At 44.7% G+C, this 14,255-nt stretch overlaps 2 protein-coding genes across 2 annotated transcripts in view; one reads left to right on the top strand and one right to left on the bottom strand.

The window, feature by feature from the left end:
* Nucleotides 1-911: 911 nt before the first annotated feature.
* On the top strand, nt 912-3,994 carry LOC134409344 (SH3 domain-binding glutamic acid-rich-like protein 3). The gene is made up of 3 exons (XM_063142056.1): nt 912-959; nt 1,747-1,914; nt 3,893-3,994. Exons 1-3 carry the CDS (start codon nt 912-914, stop codon nt 3,992-3,994), a joined length of 318 nt encoding a protein of 105 aa, XP_062998126.1.
* Nucleotides 3,995-7,723: 3,729 nt separating this feature from the next.
* SH3BGRL (SH3 domain binding glutamate rich protein like) overlaps nt 7,724-14,255 on the bottom strand; it is a 35,713-nt gene continuing 29,181 nt past the window's right edge. The window contains exons 3-4 of the mRNA XM_063141645.1: nt 11,113-11,193; nt 7,724-8,584 (exon numbers count right to left, since the gene is read on the bottom strand). Coding sequence (XP_062997715.1) covers nt 8,552-8,584; nt 11,113-11,193 — 114 coding nt within the window. The 3' untranslated portion in view covers nt 7,724-8,551. The remainder of the gene's footprint in view (nt 8,585-11,112; nt 11,194-14,255) is intronic.

Genomic DNA, 14,255 nt, shown 5'->3' with positions numbered 1-14,255 from the left:
TTTGTTTTAGTGAATGTTGTTTGGAACCAACTATGGTTCCCAGAGGTGGGATGTTCTTTTTCTGGCAAAGCTACACAGTGATGGGGTAAGCTGCACCTGATGAATTTCTGCCTGGATCATGCAACTACTAAAGGCTGTTGTTGCTGTTTATTCGTTCAGTCGTTTCCGACTCTTCGTGACTTCATGGACCAGCCCACGCCAGAGCTTTCTGTCGGCCGTCGCCTCCCCTAGCTCCCCCAAGGTCGAGTCCGTCACCTCCAGAATATCATCCATCCATCTTGCCCTTGGTCGGCCCCTCTTCATAGAATCATAGAATAGCAGAGTTGGAAGGGGCCTACAAGGCCATCGAGTCCACCCCCCTGCTTCCTTTTGCCTTCCACTTTCCCTAGCATCAGCATCTTCTCCAGGGTAATGTAAGCTCTTCCGCCAAATACGTTCAGCACTTTGGATAACTCCTTTAGCTTTCAGCCTGGTTCAGACTGAAACCCCAAGTGCATTCGCAGCCCCACTGACATCGGAGTCACCAGCTTCCACTGGTTTAAGGTTGCTGCAGCGATGGGGGAAGAAGCGCATCCAAGCACAGCCCTGCGCCCTCCCGCAACGTTTTCGTTTTCACAAATGACTTTGTACCATTCCTTAACAAGCCTGAAGGGGGCGCCGGGGAGCAACGGCCAGGCAAAGGAAAGGAAAGGAAGAGCCGCGGAGGAGGGCGTATCCCTTTGAGTGACAGCTCTATCGAGCCATTCCGAAAGCACGGCGAAAATGAACGATTTGAAGAGGGAGGCGGGCGGAAAACGCCAGCGGTGCCAGCGGTTGAGTTTCCATAGCAACTGCGAAGAGAGTGGCTCGGGCGGGCGGATTAAGTGGGGAGGAGAACGAAGGGACGTGGGTGCTGAGGGATTGGGGCTAGCATGGCCACCATTCGGGTCTATTACACCAGCGTCACGGGATCCAGGGAGGTGAGGGAAGGAGGAGATCTTTTTGGGGGGGGGGGTTGGGGACCAGTCTGCACCCCCCCACACACACCGAGACTCCCATTCAATTCTATGGGTCCTGAGCATCAAATGATGGAGAAGAGGGGACTTGGCGCTTTGGGGGGAGTGGAGGGCGATTTACACCAGATGTGCTGGACTACAGTTCCCATCATCCCCACACTGGCTGGGGATGATGGGGTTTGTGGTCCAATACATCTGGGTGTGGGTATGTTGGTGGGGGGGGGGGTAGGCTGATTGAGCCTATTGTGCCATATTGTGTATAATAAGAGGTTTCCTGTGGCGCAGAGCGGTAAAGCAGCAGTTTCTGCAGCTGAAACTGTCCGCACGGCCTGAGTTCGATCCCAGCGGAAGCTGGTTTCAGGCAGCCGGCTCGGGTCGACTCAGCCTTCCATCCCCCCGAGGTCGGTAAAATGAGTACCCAGTTGGCTGGGGGAAAGGTAATAACGGCCGGGGAAGGCAACTGCAAACCACCCCGCTATAAGGCCTGCCAAAAAAAGTTGGCGTCCCTCCAAGAGTCAGTAATGACTCAGTACTTGCACGAGAGGTTCCTTTCCTTTCCTTCCCCTAACCAACCCTGGAAGCTACCCTAGCAGAGGAGCGAAGCCACGCCATGGGTCTGTTGCCAAAGGCATCCAGGAGTTTTTTAAAATTTAAGAGCGGTTCTGAGATCCAAGGCCACCTGGACGTCCTTCCACCCAACTCCCCCACCAACCCACCCCAGTTCAAGATGGATGTTTGTGTGCCCGCCTAGGTGAAGCGGCAGCAGACCCAGGTCCTCCACGTCCTGGATGGGAGCCGCGTAAAGTACCAGCTGGTGGATGTCTCCACCAGTGAACGGTTGCTGCAGGAGATGAGAGACAAAACTGGCAAGCCTGATGCGGTTCCACCGCAGATATTTAATGGAGAAGAGTACTGCGGGGTAAGAGGAGTCAGAGATATTAAAAGCATAAAATATAAAAAAGCGAAGGTAGGGTGACTCTATGGAAAGGAGGACCGGGCTCCTGTGAACCGCCCAGAGAGCTTTGGCTATTGGGCGGTATAAAAATGTAATAAATAAATAAATAAATAATCTTTAGCAGATGTATAGAAGACGGTATTTCAGCAGGTGTCTTTTGTATGCATGCAGCACCGGGTAAAATTCCCTCTTCATCCCAACTGTTAAAGCCGCGGGAACCATGTCCTCTTTAGCTAGAGTGACCAGATACAAAAGAGGGCAGGGCTCCTGCAGCTTTAACTGTTGTTAAATAAATTAATTAATAAGAAATAAAGTCTTTAGCAGATGTATAGAAGAAGGTATTTCAGCAGGTGGCTTTTGTATGCATGCAGCACCGGGTGAAATTCCCTCTTCATCACAACAGCTAAAGCTGCAGGAGCCCTGCCCTCTTTTGTATCTGGCCAAGAGGGCAGGGCTCCTGCAGCTGTAACTGTTGTGATGAAGGAATTCCACCTGGTGCTGCATGCTTACAAATGACACCTGCTGAAATTCCCTTTTCTATACAACTGTTAAAGATACAGGAGCCCTGTCCTCCTTTCCATAGGGTCACCCTAGCTAAGGTATCTCATCCCATTAACGTATTTTTATACAGAAGTCTGAACGGACATCAACACTGTTCCCACGTGAGCCTCAAGATCAGCCTTTGGAGGCCCTACTCATGAGCCCACCATTAAGACTGGCAGGGACTGAAGCAGGGTGGGGAGCCTCAGGTCCAGGGACCAAATCCTGCCCTCTGGGGTTCCCCTGGCAACCATGTCCCCTTACTCTTTCCCCCAATTGTCTAGTGGTCTCCTGGCTTTTGTTAAGTCCACCCCACCCCCCTCATTCTGGATGGCTGAAATGCCTTTCCTAAGGCTTAGTTACTGGCAGGAAGTCCTTTAACCTACAGCATGCTGGGATTTTTTGTATTTTGGCCCCACCCCTTTTGCCTTTGGCCCCTCCCACTACTGTGATGCAGGCCTCCTCAAGCTGGAAAAGTTCCCCACCCCTGCACTACAGACAAGGTATTTTCAGTGGTGGCCCCATGTTCATGGAACTCCCTAGGCACATATGTATGGCCCCTACCCTGATGAGTGTTTTGCTCCAAATTGCTTTTAATTGATACTTTAGTGCTTAGCATTTTGCTGCTGCTGCTGCTTCTAAATGCAACCAATGGCCATGCTGGCTGGGAATGATGGGTGTTGTAGTCCAACACATCTGGAGGGCACCATCGTGGGGAAGCCTGGTGTGTAATTTGACCTTGAGTTAGACTCAAGGTCTGTGTATGTTCAGTCTTGCTGGGGAATGCTAGGAGTTGTAGGCCTGTCGGTCTACACTTGCAGAGGATGGCACCTTTAGTGTAGCATAGTGACTACAACCCGTCTAGATTTCAGCAGTTGTGTGAACAATAAATAACCTCGCAACTGGTTCTAGTGGAGGACGAAGCATTCTCAAATAGGGCAATCTGCCCACCTCTTAGTGTGAATATAAAGCCATCCCCACTGAGTACTCTACACAGATGACTACAGGCTTCCTTAGCCCCATGAAATGGAAGGGAGGTTGAGCTATTTTTTTATCCCATCCTTTATCAGGACAGTATATATATATATATATATATATATATATATATATATATATACACACACACACATACACACACACACACATACATACACACACACACACACACACCCCTTTATACTTACAACCACCCTGGGAGGTAAATTAGGCTCCAAGATAGTTAGTCCAATCACTATCAAACACCAAATTAAACCAATATAGCAAACTTTGTAATTTAATGGCGATTTGAATCCAAGTCACCCAGGTTCAGGTCAGGCACTATAACCACTGTACCGTAATGCCTGTGATTACCGAACACGGTTTTGTCGGCTTCCCGATCCCATGCCGTTTGCATTCGTCCTAGGATTTTGAGATGCTATACGAAGCGACGGAGAATGAAGAAGTTCAAAAGTTCCTGAAGATGGCAGCTATAGACAAAGTGGCACGGGAAAGGATTACTATCTGAAGATGTGGCTCACCGTAGATTTCAAACGAAACTACTTAATTGTTTGTGTTTTTTGCTCAGATAAAATTTGCGAGTTCTGTGTGTCAACAGGTCACCATGAAAACCCCAAATACTTTAGTTGCACAAGTGATTGTTTCCATAACGTTTGCTCCTGGTGGTACACTTTCTTCCCTATGAAACAATGTTCAACATGGCCTCCTTCAGAAAATTAGCGAGAGCTTACTGTATTCATCGATGAAAAAAGGAACGTTAGAGCAACCTTCTCTATCCTGGTGTCCACCAGATGTGTAGGACTACAACTTCAACTTCCATTAACTCCACAGCGAGAATGATAGGATTTGTATTCCAGCACATGTGGAGGGAACCCAGTTGGGGAGGAGAGACCCCCAAAGGCCTTCAGCCGGGTCTGGTGCAGAACATCACCACTTGACCTGGTGAGGGTGGGAGAGGAGGCACCCCTCATGGACTAGGAAAGCCCCCCCCCCCCCGGTAATCTCAGTGGTGAAGATCACTGCACTGGAGTCCCATGGGCCTTCTCTGTGGGTATGGAAAGGATGAAGAACCACTGCTTGAATGGAGCAATGTCACACGTTACAAATAACAGTTTGAGTGCGTCAAGTACAAACTCTTATTACGAAATGCACACTGTTGTAACATGAAACAGCAGTGAACACACAGCCAGATGTGCAGTTCTAACTACAAATTTCTGGAATTTGGATTTTGTTGCTGTGTGTTGATTACATGAGACTAACTAAACAGAAAGACCAAAACCAAAACCCAACCCCTACTAAGAAATCTGCAAATCTCATGATATATATTTTTAAAAAAGGAAACCAGAGCATACTGTGACGGGATTCTCCAACCACAGAATGATCACAAAGTGTGTGTGTTTGTTGGATGGCCGGGGGTGGAGTGGAGAAGAGGTATTTCAAAATTAAAAACCAAACCATTAAAAACAAGGAAGACCGGCGTAAATAAAACAGCATTTCAAAGACCAAGACTGTTAAGAATTGATTGCTAAGAAAAAAAGATAATACCAAAAAAAGTTCGTAATTTAGGGGAGCAAAGTAGGGTTTAAAATTAAAGGCTTCGGACTACAAATTTTGTCAAAACTCAAAAAAGTAATTTTGATTTTGAGATTTGCAAAGTAGATCTTCACTTAGTTCTCACTACGATGGTAAACATACATCGAGCCGGTTACTTTTTCAAACTGCAGGTGGGGGTTCTTATGACTGAATGTGCCTTTTTTTTATATATAAAAAAAAATCCTTCCACACAGAAATCTAGAAGGTCTCTATCTTTTTCCATGACATGCTAGATTTCAATGTTCAGGAATTTTATTTGCATGATATTGTCACAACTCATGGTCACACAATAAATTACATTATAATACTGCTGCCAGTGGTGCTATTTTTGTATGGAGGGACATTCAATCACATGAGTTGCCACCTACATCTGAGCTACGTAAGGGCAGCTCAGATACAGGTTTACCATCTCTGCGAGGACTGGACACCTATTGCTGGATTGTTCCCTAAAGCTGCCATCAATGCTGTTTAGTGCACAATGCTTTTCCCCAGTAAACATTATCAGACCTCCAAGTACCGTTACTTGCTACTTGAATCTGCAAGCCCACCTAGAGATAATAGAGAGCTCTTTCCTTCTGTCGGTCACAAAATGTAAATGATAAATTGCATGGCATAGCAGAGCCACAGAAAGACCAAGGTCAAAGTCAGGCACAGGGCTAGTGCCAAGGGTAGGCATCATTGGGCTGCCACCAAGGACACACACCTTCATAGGGGGACCACTGACAAGAGCCCTCTGGAGCAGCTCCTCATCTTCACTATTGCAACCTGCTTGTTCACCTGCCTCTCGCTCCATTGTGGTGAGATACCAAGCAGTTGCTGCATCTCACCAGGAAAGTCTCAATATTTTACAACTATGTTTCAACTCCGCCTTCCCCAGCCTGATGGGGCATCAATGACGGGAACTGTAGTCCCCAGGTCGGGGAAGGTGGCATTAACCAAATATGCAGCTGCTGCTTGTGAAAGGGTTCTGAAGACATAAATAGTTGGGGTTTTTTAAAGAGAGAGGTATTAAAAACACATACACCAAGCACAAACTATTTGCAAAGCACTTGAAACTGCTTTATTGCAACAATACAGTGAGAGATAATCAACAAGTTATTCCCAAGATTTCCCTTTTGGTTATAGAGATGAGAAAAGGAAAGCCAAAGGAAGGAATTAGGAGATTCCTTCTAGGGTGCTTTTCTAGGTAAATTACTCTAGGAATAGCCAAGATTGCTTCCAGGAATGTGCATCTCTGCTGTGATGGCCCAACAGCTGCCAGATTACGGAGTCTCTCAAACAAGCAAGGGTCCCCTCTACCTCTCACCTAATATTTGTGTTTGGGAGAGGCCACGAGTCAGGTTGGTAACGGAAGGCTTGGGAACCCCTGAATCTTGATCCGTCACACAATACACGCCACCCACTTGTGCCAATTCAACAGCTAGACCAGTATGGCGAAAAGCTGTTTCTCCAAATGGCAAAAAGTTGTTTCCCCAAATTGGGCTCTTAAGAGCTATATTCACAAATCCTAAAACAGCATTGTTAGTTAATAAGTGTTTTCTCTAAGCCACTTGTCAAAGCACCCCGAAACATGATCGACTGAAATTTCTAAGCATACAAATTAACGATGTCTGAAATTCCTAAACTGCATGCAGGAACCTTAAAAGGCACATCCTTGTAAATCCACCATGTGGGCCACAACTTGAACTGGCCACAGTATAATTTTCCTATGGCAGTGCATTGACTTTCACATAGGAATAATCCACTCCTCGGCCTTAATGCCATTTTCTTGGAAATGCGGTTAGAGTTGAAGTGTTACCAGATGCTACTGCACTGAAGTGGGGAAAAAGATGACTTCCTACTACCTGGCACAGAGACTCCAGATGCACAGTGAAAATGCACAGCTACGCAGCTCAATCTGTTGCAGGGATGATTTCGGAAACAGAGACTGACTGAGGGGAGCAGAGTGGCAGCAGTGATTTTGGTCACTCTTGCCGAGCAACTCTGTAGGCAAGCAACTTGACCCACTCTGCGCGACAGACGACACGCTAACCCATGATGGCTTAAATAACCATTATTGTACTCCGTGGGTTATCAGAGTTTCTTATTTTGGGGGAAATAAGCCACCGTGGGTGGGAAAAGAGCTCACAGACAACACGTAGAGCCATCACGGGTTAAATAAACCATCATGGCTTATTTAATCCACTGTGGGACATCTGAACTTGTAGTCCAACACATCTGGAGGACGCCAGGTTGGGGAATCACTTTTCAAGATGACTTTGTGACCACAGTCCTTGATGAGGCCCTTTGAGCCTCCAAGAATAGGTTCTTGCCCATGGTATGAAAACAGGTCAATATTCCACGTACTGAAATCGACAGTACAGCTTCCAACAAGACGGTCTACAGGCTGCTGAAAGCAGCTTGCTGGCACTGAAAATCCACATTGACCACTTTACAATATGGCCCTTGGTGCTGTCAACATATCTTTTCCTACACAGCAGCAAAGTTTGAGAAGTTCAGTTACTCGGAATGAGTACTACTCCAGCTAGCAATTGCTTGATCATGCTTTATAACATCTAAAATGAACACAAACACAGTGGAATGGATTCCCCTCCAAAAACACACACGCACACCATAACATGAAAGCCTTCAAATTTTACAGAAATTTGGCTTATCTGTAACACCACGTGGTCATTCATGTACATTTCACCATGATGCACTGAAGTTTTGTATACGTTGGTGTATTTCAGTTCCCAAGAGGCAGCTACGTTATGCCATGATCAAATCTATGCTTTGTGGGAGGGTCCCCACATTGGTCACGTCAATGAGACTCTCGTGGCATTTTCTGGGATGCCACGTTCTACAAAATTACAATAGACTGTTTCAACATCCATCCTACAAATGAAGAAATACCCTAACCACAGCAAGTTATTACAATTATCATTACACTACATCATAACTTTTTTGTAGTTGAAAAAAAATGAAAAATAAATTGTAATTTTCAAAAGACATTAACATTATGGTATTTTGTTATTTTTCAGTAATGTTTTTGAGGCAGTTCAGGCACTTTTTTGTGTGTTTTTAATAGACGCTTTCGCTGCTACGGTTCTTTGTTTAAACAGTTGTATCTACATCTATAACTATATATCTGCATTATTAATAGTAAAATACATTGTTTTGTAAGTTTACAGAAAAAACCTATGTCACTGCCAAAAAAGCAGATTACACCACTTGGGTGACGGGAGGAAAAATATCAACAATTTCTAAATGCTTCATTTAATGACATGGTCCTGGTGGCACATTTGTGTTTTCACTTGGCGCTCCGTCTTATAATCATGTCTGGTGGAATGCTGTGCACAGCAATCAGCATTTTAGAAAAAAACAACGAAACGATTTTTCTTGAAGCGTAAGACAATTTTGCTATTGTATAAAAAGCCGTGGAAATTTCCCTTTGCAGAATATGTAAGGCTTTAAGCTGGGGTGGGGGTGGAATTCATGCTTCTTGCTTTGCTAGCGCTTCTGCTTCCTGCAACAACAAGATCAACATCATCAGCAATGAATAAAGCATTAGGGTTAGTTTTTTGTTTATCAATCAAAACATTGACAATTTGGACACGTGTGTTTGTTTTGATGGCTGCTGGAACCAGACAAGAAAGGAGAAAAAGAAAAGATTGTGGTGGAACTTGAGCAAACAACAAAGCCACATTATATAAATGGCAGAATTGCTACTGATCTCAGTTTATCATCAAATGGCCCTAGGACACACTGTGTGCGAACACAGTGCTACTCTGTGGACACAGCACCAGACATTGGGTCTTTGCCAGGGACTTTATTCTTTGAGGGCTCATCTCCAACTACTAGGTTCTATACAACACCCCGAGGGATAAACATCTAGCATGATTTCTGGCTTCAATCACTCATTATACAGATCTGGATAAAATTGGTTACCTATTCACAGATACTGCGAAATCCATCTGGTTAAACCTGGCTTGTTTTGCGGTGAAAGCGGCAAAAATTAGGAAAGACTTGATGATAACGAAGATTGTTGGTAAAAATCCCAGCACCGTATATGGTGTTTTATATGTAACTATTTGAAGTTCAATACAATGCGATAATGTAATGTAATGTTTGTATATCATGACTGTGATCTTGTATTTGGCTAAAACCCATGTTGGGTTGCCTTAATAATAAAATTCAAACTACTAGGTTATGCTACCCAAGTTGGCTTCAACTGACTCCCACCCCCCTTTAACCTAGCGTAATATCTAAAATTAACTCCAGTTGTATTAATACAGAGACTGCCTAATTTCTCTCTGCAGTCCACCGATACAAAGAGTGGGTGTGCTTCACCCAGAATGGAGACAGTTTTGAGAAACAGCTGGATTTGAGATCCAATATTTCTCACTTCCTTGCTCCAACCAACCGTAGGGCAGCTCCAAGTCCAGGCTGTAACCTGCTAGAGCCTAACTGAATTGTCTGTAGACCCCTACCTGCCCCATTCCATTTTGGGACACTGAACATTCAGACACTGATTGCTTGCCTGGTTACCGAAGGCTTGCATATTTTTTTGTGATCTTTTAGTTGGTCTAATATGGATTTTGGAAGATAAAGAGAGCTTAGAGTGATCCAGCATGGCTCTTCGGACGTTCTTCATGGCCATGCCTACTGTGGCACCCATTTTATGAATGGGTAAATCCACCATAGCAGGCATTTCGTGAGAGCATCCAGGACGTTCTCTCAATATTCCAGATGTGTCCCCAGAGGCAAAAAGGATGGGGATCTTTGCAATGGATAAACCGGTTGGATTTTGGAAAAAGGCAGAAATTCTCTTTGTCAATCCCTCTTCTGAAAAAGAGAGACAAAAGTGGCCCTCCTCTCTGGGTCGTTGTGAAGAGATATATTAAAGCCGAAATGACACCATGTGCCAAAAAGCTAAAACAACAACCAAAGAAACTCAGCAAAGTTTCAGAATCCAAATGCTAAATATTTTTTAATTTTTCCCCTTCCCTCCCCCCTTCAAATTCAAGGGACCAATGAATGTTAAGGCAATAATCTTAAGACTCAAGCAATCAAATACACAGAGGGCATTGGGGAGAAGTCTAACACCATTACATTTGGGAAGCAGTTCAGGGATGCTAAAGTATTTGCTTGAAAGAGTGCTTGACTGGTAAGCAAATCTTGTCTCATCCTATAAATGTCACAGAAGAGGTGCCCATTTCAAGGCTCCTCACAGCCATCCAAGGCTTAACTAGCCTGGACAGCTACACAAAACAGGTCTGCAAAGTACCCAGGGCAAAAATCTATCACAAAGCAGCAACACAGGGTTCCACGTTCAATGGATGTTCATACATTTCTCTGTAAAAAGGTTCGGCTTTGCAACAAACGCTTTCAAGTTGGGATCGCTAAAATGTCTTCTCCCACCCACCCCTCCCCGCTGTTGATGCATTTTGCCATTCTTTTGTCCTTACACAGATTACTGTCTACTCTCTTCCTTTTACAGAAGGGGAGCCCAGCCCAGATTGGGACAGAGGTGTAGGGGAAGAGGACGGTTAATCCTTTACTCCCTCCGCTGTTTGCCCACCAAAGGAGTTATCAGCGGAAAACAGCACTTTCAGGAGGAGAAACAGCAACATAAAGGAGGAGAGCGGGTTTGGGTGGGAAAACATCACGGGGAGGAAAGGGTTAAAAAAAACCTCTCCCAAATTCATTATCCGGATCGGGTTCTCTGCGCCTCCTTTATATGAAAGGAAGAGACCGGATAGTTGTTAAGCACATTGCTTTACTTTCTGCAAATACACAGAATTCTGGTGTTAGATCTGAAGTCTCCAATATTTATTTATTTATTAAAACATTTGTAATCCTGCCCTGTATCGTTGAGATCGACAGATAAAATCAAACAGTATGAAACAATAAATAATCTACCCAGCTAAAAACATATTAAACCATTGACAATATTCTTGCACGCGGCATTGATATCAGCAAGGATGAAGGCAGCTGCAAAATATTTTAACAAGTAAACAGCAGGCATTAAGATGAAATTAGGGCCATACATACCTTTGAACCAGGTGGGGGAGTCAGGCCTAGAAAAGCGTATACGGCATTATTCTCTCTAGCTTCAAAGAAATCATCATAATCCTTTTGGAGCAGGGAAAGGAGAGAAAGAGAAAAAGATTAACATCATAGCCATAGGTGGGGTGCTGGGAGAGTTGGGGAGTCATATAGGTCCCAGATTGTGATGGTCACAATATTTTATTCTTTATTTATATCCTGTGGAACTCAAGGCAGCATACAAGGGATTCCCAGTTTGTCTCCCACCAAGGCCCTGGGGCTTTATCTTAGAGAGCTTCTGTCCTCATAGGAAATCCCCTACCTATTGACATGGTCTCCTCTCTAAATAAAAAGCAAGGATCTCTGTAGCACAGAGCGGGGCCTTTTTGGTGCTGGTCCCACAGTTGTGGAATGATTAGCTTTGGGACGTTCGGTTATACACACCACACACAGGGACGTAGGCAGCTGCCATATACTGACTGAGTCAGACCACTGCTCCATCTAGACCAGTATTGTTGGCACTGACTAACAGCGGGTCTCCAAGTTTTCAGGCAGGTGTTCTTTCCTGCCCTACCTGGAGATACCAGGGATTGAACCTGGGTCCTTCTGCATGCTAAGCATAGGGTTCTACCACTGAGCTAAAGACCACGTTTGGCTCTGAGGTGGTAATGAACTGGATTTCTGAAAGTATTTGAACACTGGAGGATGACTAGTTTCAATTTGCCCCAGGGAAATGTAACCTATTTAAATTTTATTAACTAGGGGCATTTTCTGATGCTGCGTAGTTTTGTATTGTTAGATATCAATAACAATAAAAGAGAGCCAGTGTGGTGTAGTGGCCAGAGTGTTGGGCTGGGAGTCGGGAGATCCGGGTTCTAGTCCCCCACTCAGCCATGGAAACCCACTGGGCGACTTTGGGCCAGCCACAGACTCTCAGCCCAACCCACCTCACAGGGTTGTTGTTGTGTGGATAAAATGGAGAGGAGAGGATGTATGCCGCCTTGGGTTCCTTAGAGGAAAGAAGGAGGGATATAAATATAATAAATAAATAAAATAAATATATTTAAACGTTTGTGTGCTATAAAACTGCATTGCTGGAAGGCTACCTTCGAACACATGAAGAGGCAGGACAGGCATTTTAAAACAAACAAACAAACAAAAACATTTATTTTCTCCCCGGATCAAACAAACCGAAAAGTTTGGTGTAGAGATAAACCAATGTCTGCAAATCTCCTGGTCCCCAAATATCGCTCCGCTATTTCTGACACGGCTCGAACACAGTGCCAGGATGGTAGGTTTCTGAATCTACGACAACGGCATCACAAGGGTCTTTAAGTTCTTATTTATTTTTCCTCCCTAAGGACCTGCAAGGACTGGCTGGTGGCTATTAGCAACTGGTCACCTGGCCAAAGAGACAGGCAGCCTGGTGCCCTCCAGCTGTTTCGAACTACAACTCCCATCAGACCCAGCCAGCATGGCCAATGGTCAGGGATTATAGGACTGGTAGTCCAAATTATCTGGAGGGCACCAGGGTGCCTACCAAGGGGGAGAAGCAGGGTACGCTGATCTTTGACGCCCCTAAGAGTGCTCACTGCAGAGTGAGCGTGCTATTTCTTGCCCCTGCAAAACTGAAAAGCTTGTCTTTCTGTACTGTATTCTTAAATCACTGTTTTGACTTTATAAATCAGCATCGTTTTAAAAAAAGTAAGGAGAAAACCAACTTATCTAGGTCTAAATGATAAAAATGTAAACTAACTGAATCGTAAAGCCAAAATCAGAGGGGAACACATGTATTTCAGCACCGCAGGGCGACTGGTTCTAATGCGTTTTGAAGGAATTTCAAGTTTGTGCAATTGTTTATGCAAACACTGAAGGGAATAATAATAATTTAAAAAATCCACCAAAATATGCTAATGACAGCTGGTGCCCTAAACACATAACGATAACATAGAGGGAGAAGATGGACAGAAAATAAACCACTCCGATCACACATCCTGCTTCCGTTAGATATGTGCTGTGCATTTCCTTTGTAGAGTTCGATATATTACATTACTGCACCAAATCAAGAGGATTCTGTGCTTGACCAGCGCACTGTCAAAACGCAGACAAGAGGAAGTCAGTCGCTTTTGCAACTGCAACAAACAAAATGCTGATTAACACAGGAGAGTCAGGAGACGTTTCCAACTTCCCCCCTTTTCCAGGAAATCTCCAGGCAGTTCTGCATTTTTAGCTCCCCTCGTCCATTGTGATGCAATCAGCCCGGCGCTTGAATGGGGGATTTCTTCAGAGAAAAGGGTCTCCGATGAAGTGCGCAAGGACGGAACGCTCCGTCGCACAGCTCCCCGTGACGTGAAGCAGGCGAGGGAGCAGCCATTAAGGGCAAAGCGTTCCACATGTCGGCAAGGCAGAAGCAGGGCAGCTAAAGCGGTCAGGAGCAGAAAGATGGATCAGCCAGAAAGCTCCAAATCAGCAGAGGACGCTGGCATACTGAAGCAATATTCTAAAGCAGTTCCCAAACTTTTTCAGGTCACTGCCCCCTTGGTTCCACAAACTCATGCCCAGTGCCCCCTACCCTATAAAAATCATTATTCAGAACAGTGGTTTTCAACGACCCACTAAGGAAGATAATAACAATAAAATTCAAAACAGCAACAATTAATTGAATATTTATTCAAAATCCAATTACATTTTTTCAGTTTATTCAATTAAACCTAATTGATGAACTTGATCCAGTGATATCATGTTTTCAAAGTCTGATAGTCATTTAGCAAGAATATTAGATATCACGTTTAGTAACTAGGGTAGAGTACCTCACTATTCTGTAAATTCCTAATGTGATGAAGGGATACCAGTTTCCCAATGTCTGGTTTAAAGTCACTTAACACGAGTCTTAAATCACCACGTTTAGTAATCTAGAGTCGATTTCTTTGCTTTGAGAGAAGTAGGCAGACCACGCTAAAACCACATCCCACCAAATATGACGTTGGAAATGCAACCAGGAGCTTCTGAACCCCTCTCCATAGTGCAGGAGAGCGATCAGAAATTTCCTTCTGTAACCAAAACTCCTGGTTTGGAAAAGACCACCTCTTAGCACCCCCCTAGGCAATCCCACTGCCCCCAAGGGGGCAGGACTGCCCACTTTGGGAACC

The sequence above is a fragment of the Elgaria multicarinata genome, chromosome 15, assembly GCF_023053635.1.
Source record: "Elgaria multicarinata webbii isolate HBS135686 ecotype San Diego chromosome 15, rElgMul1.1.pri, whole genome shotgun sequence".
In the NCBI taxonomy this organism is placed as follows: Eukaryota; Metazoa; Chordata; class Lepidosauria; order Squamata; family Anguidae; genus Elgaria; species Elgaria multicarinata.
This window is presented reverse-complemented; position numbering and strand designations above follow the sequence as displayed.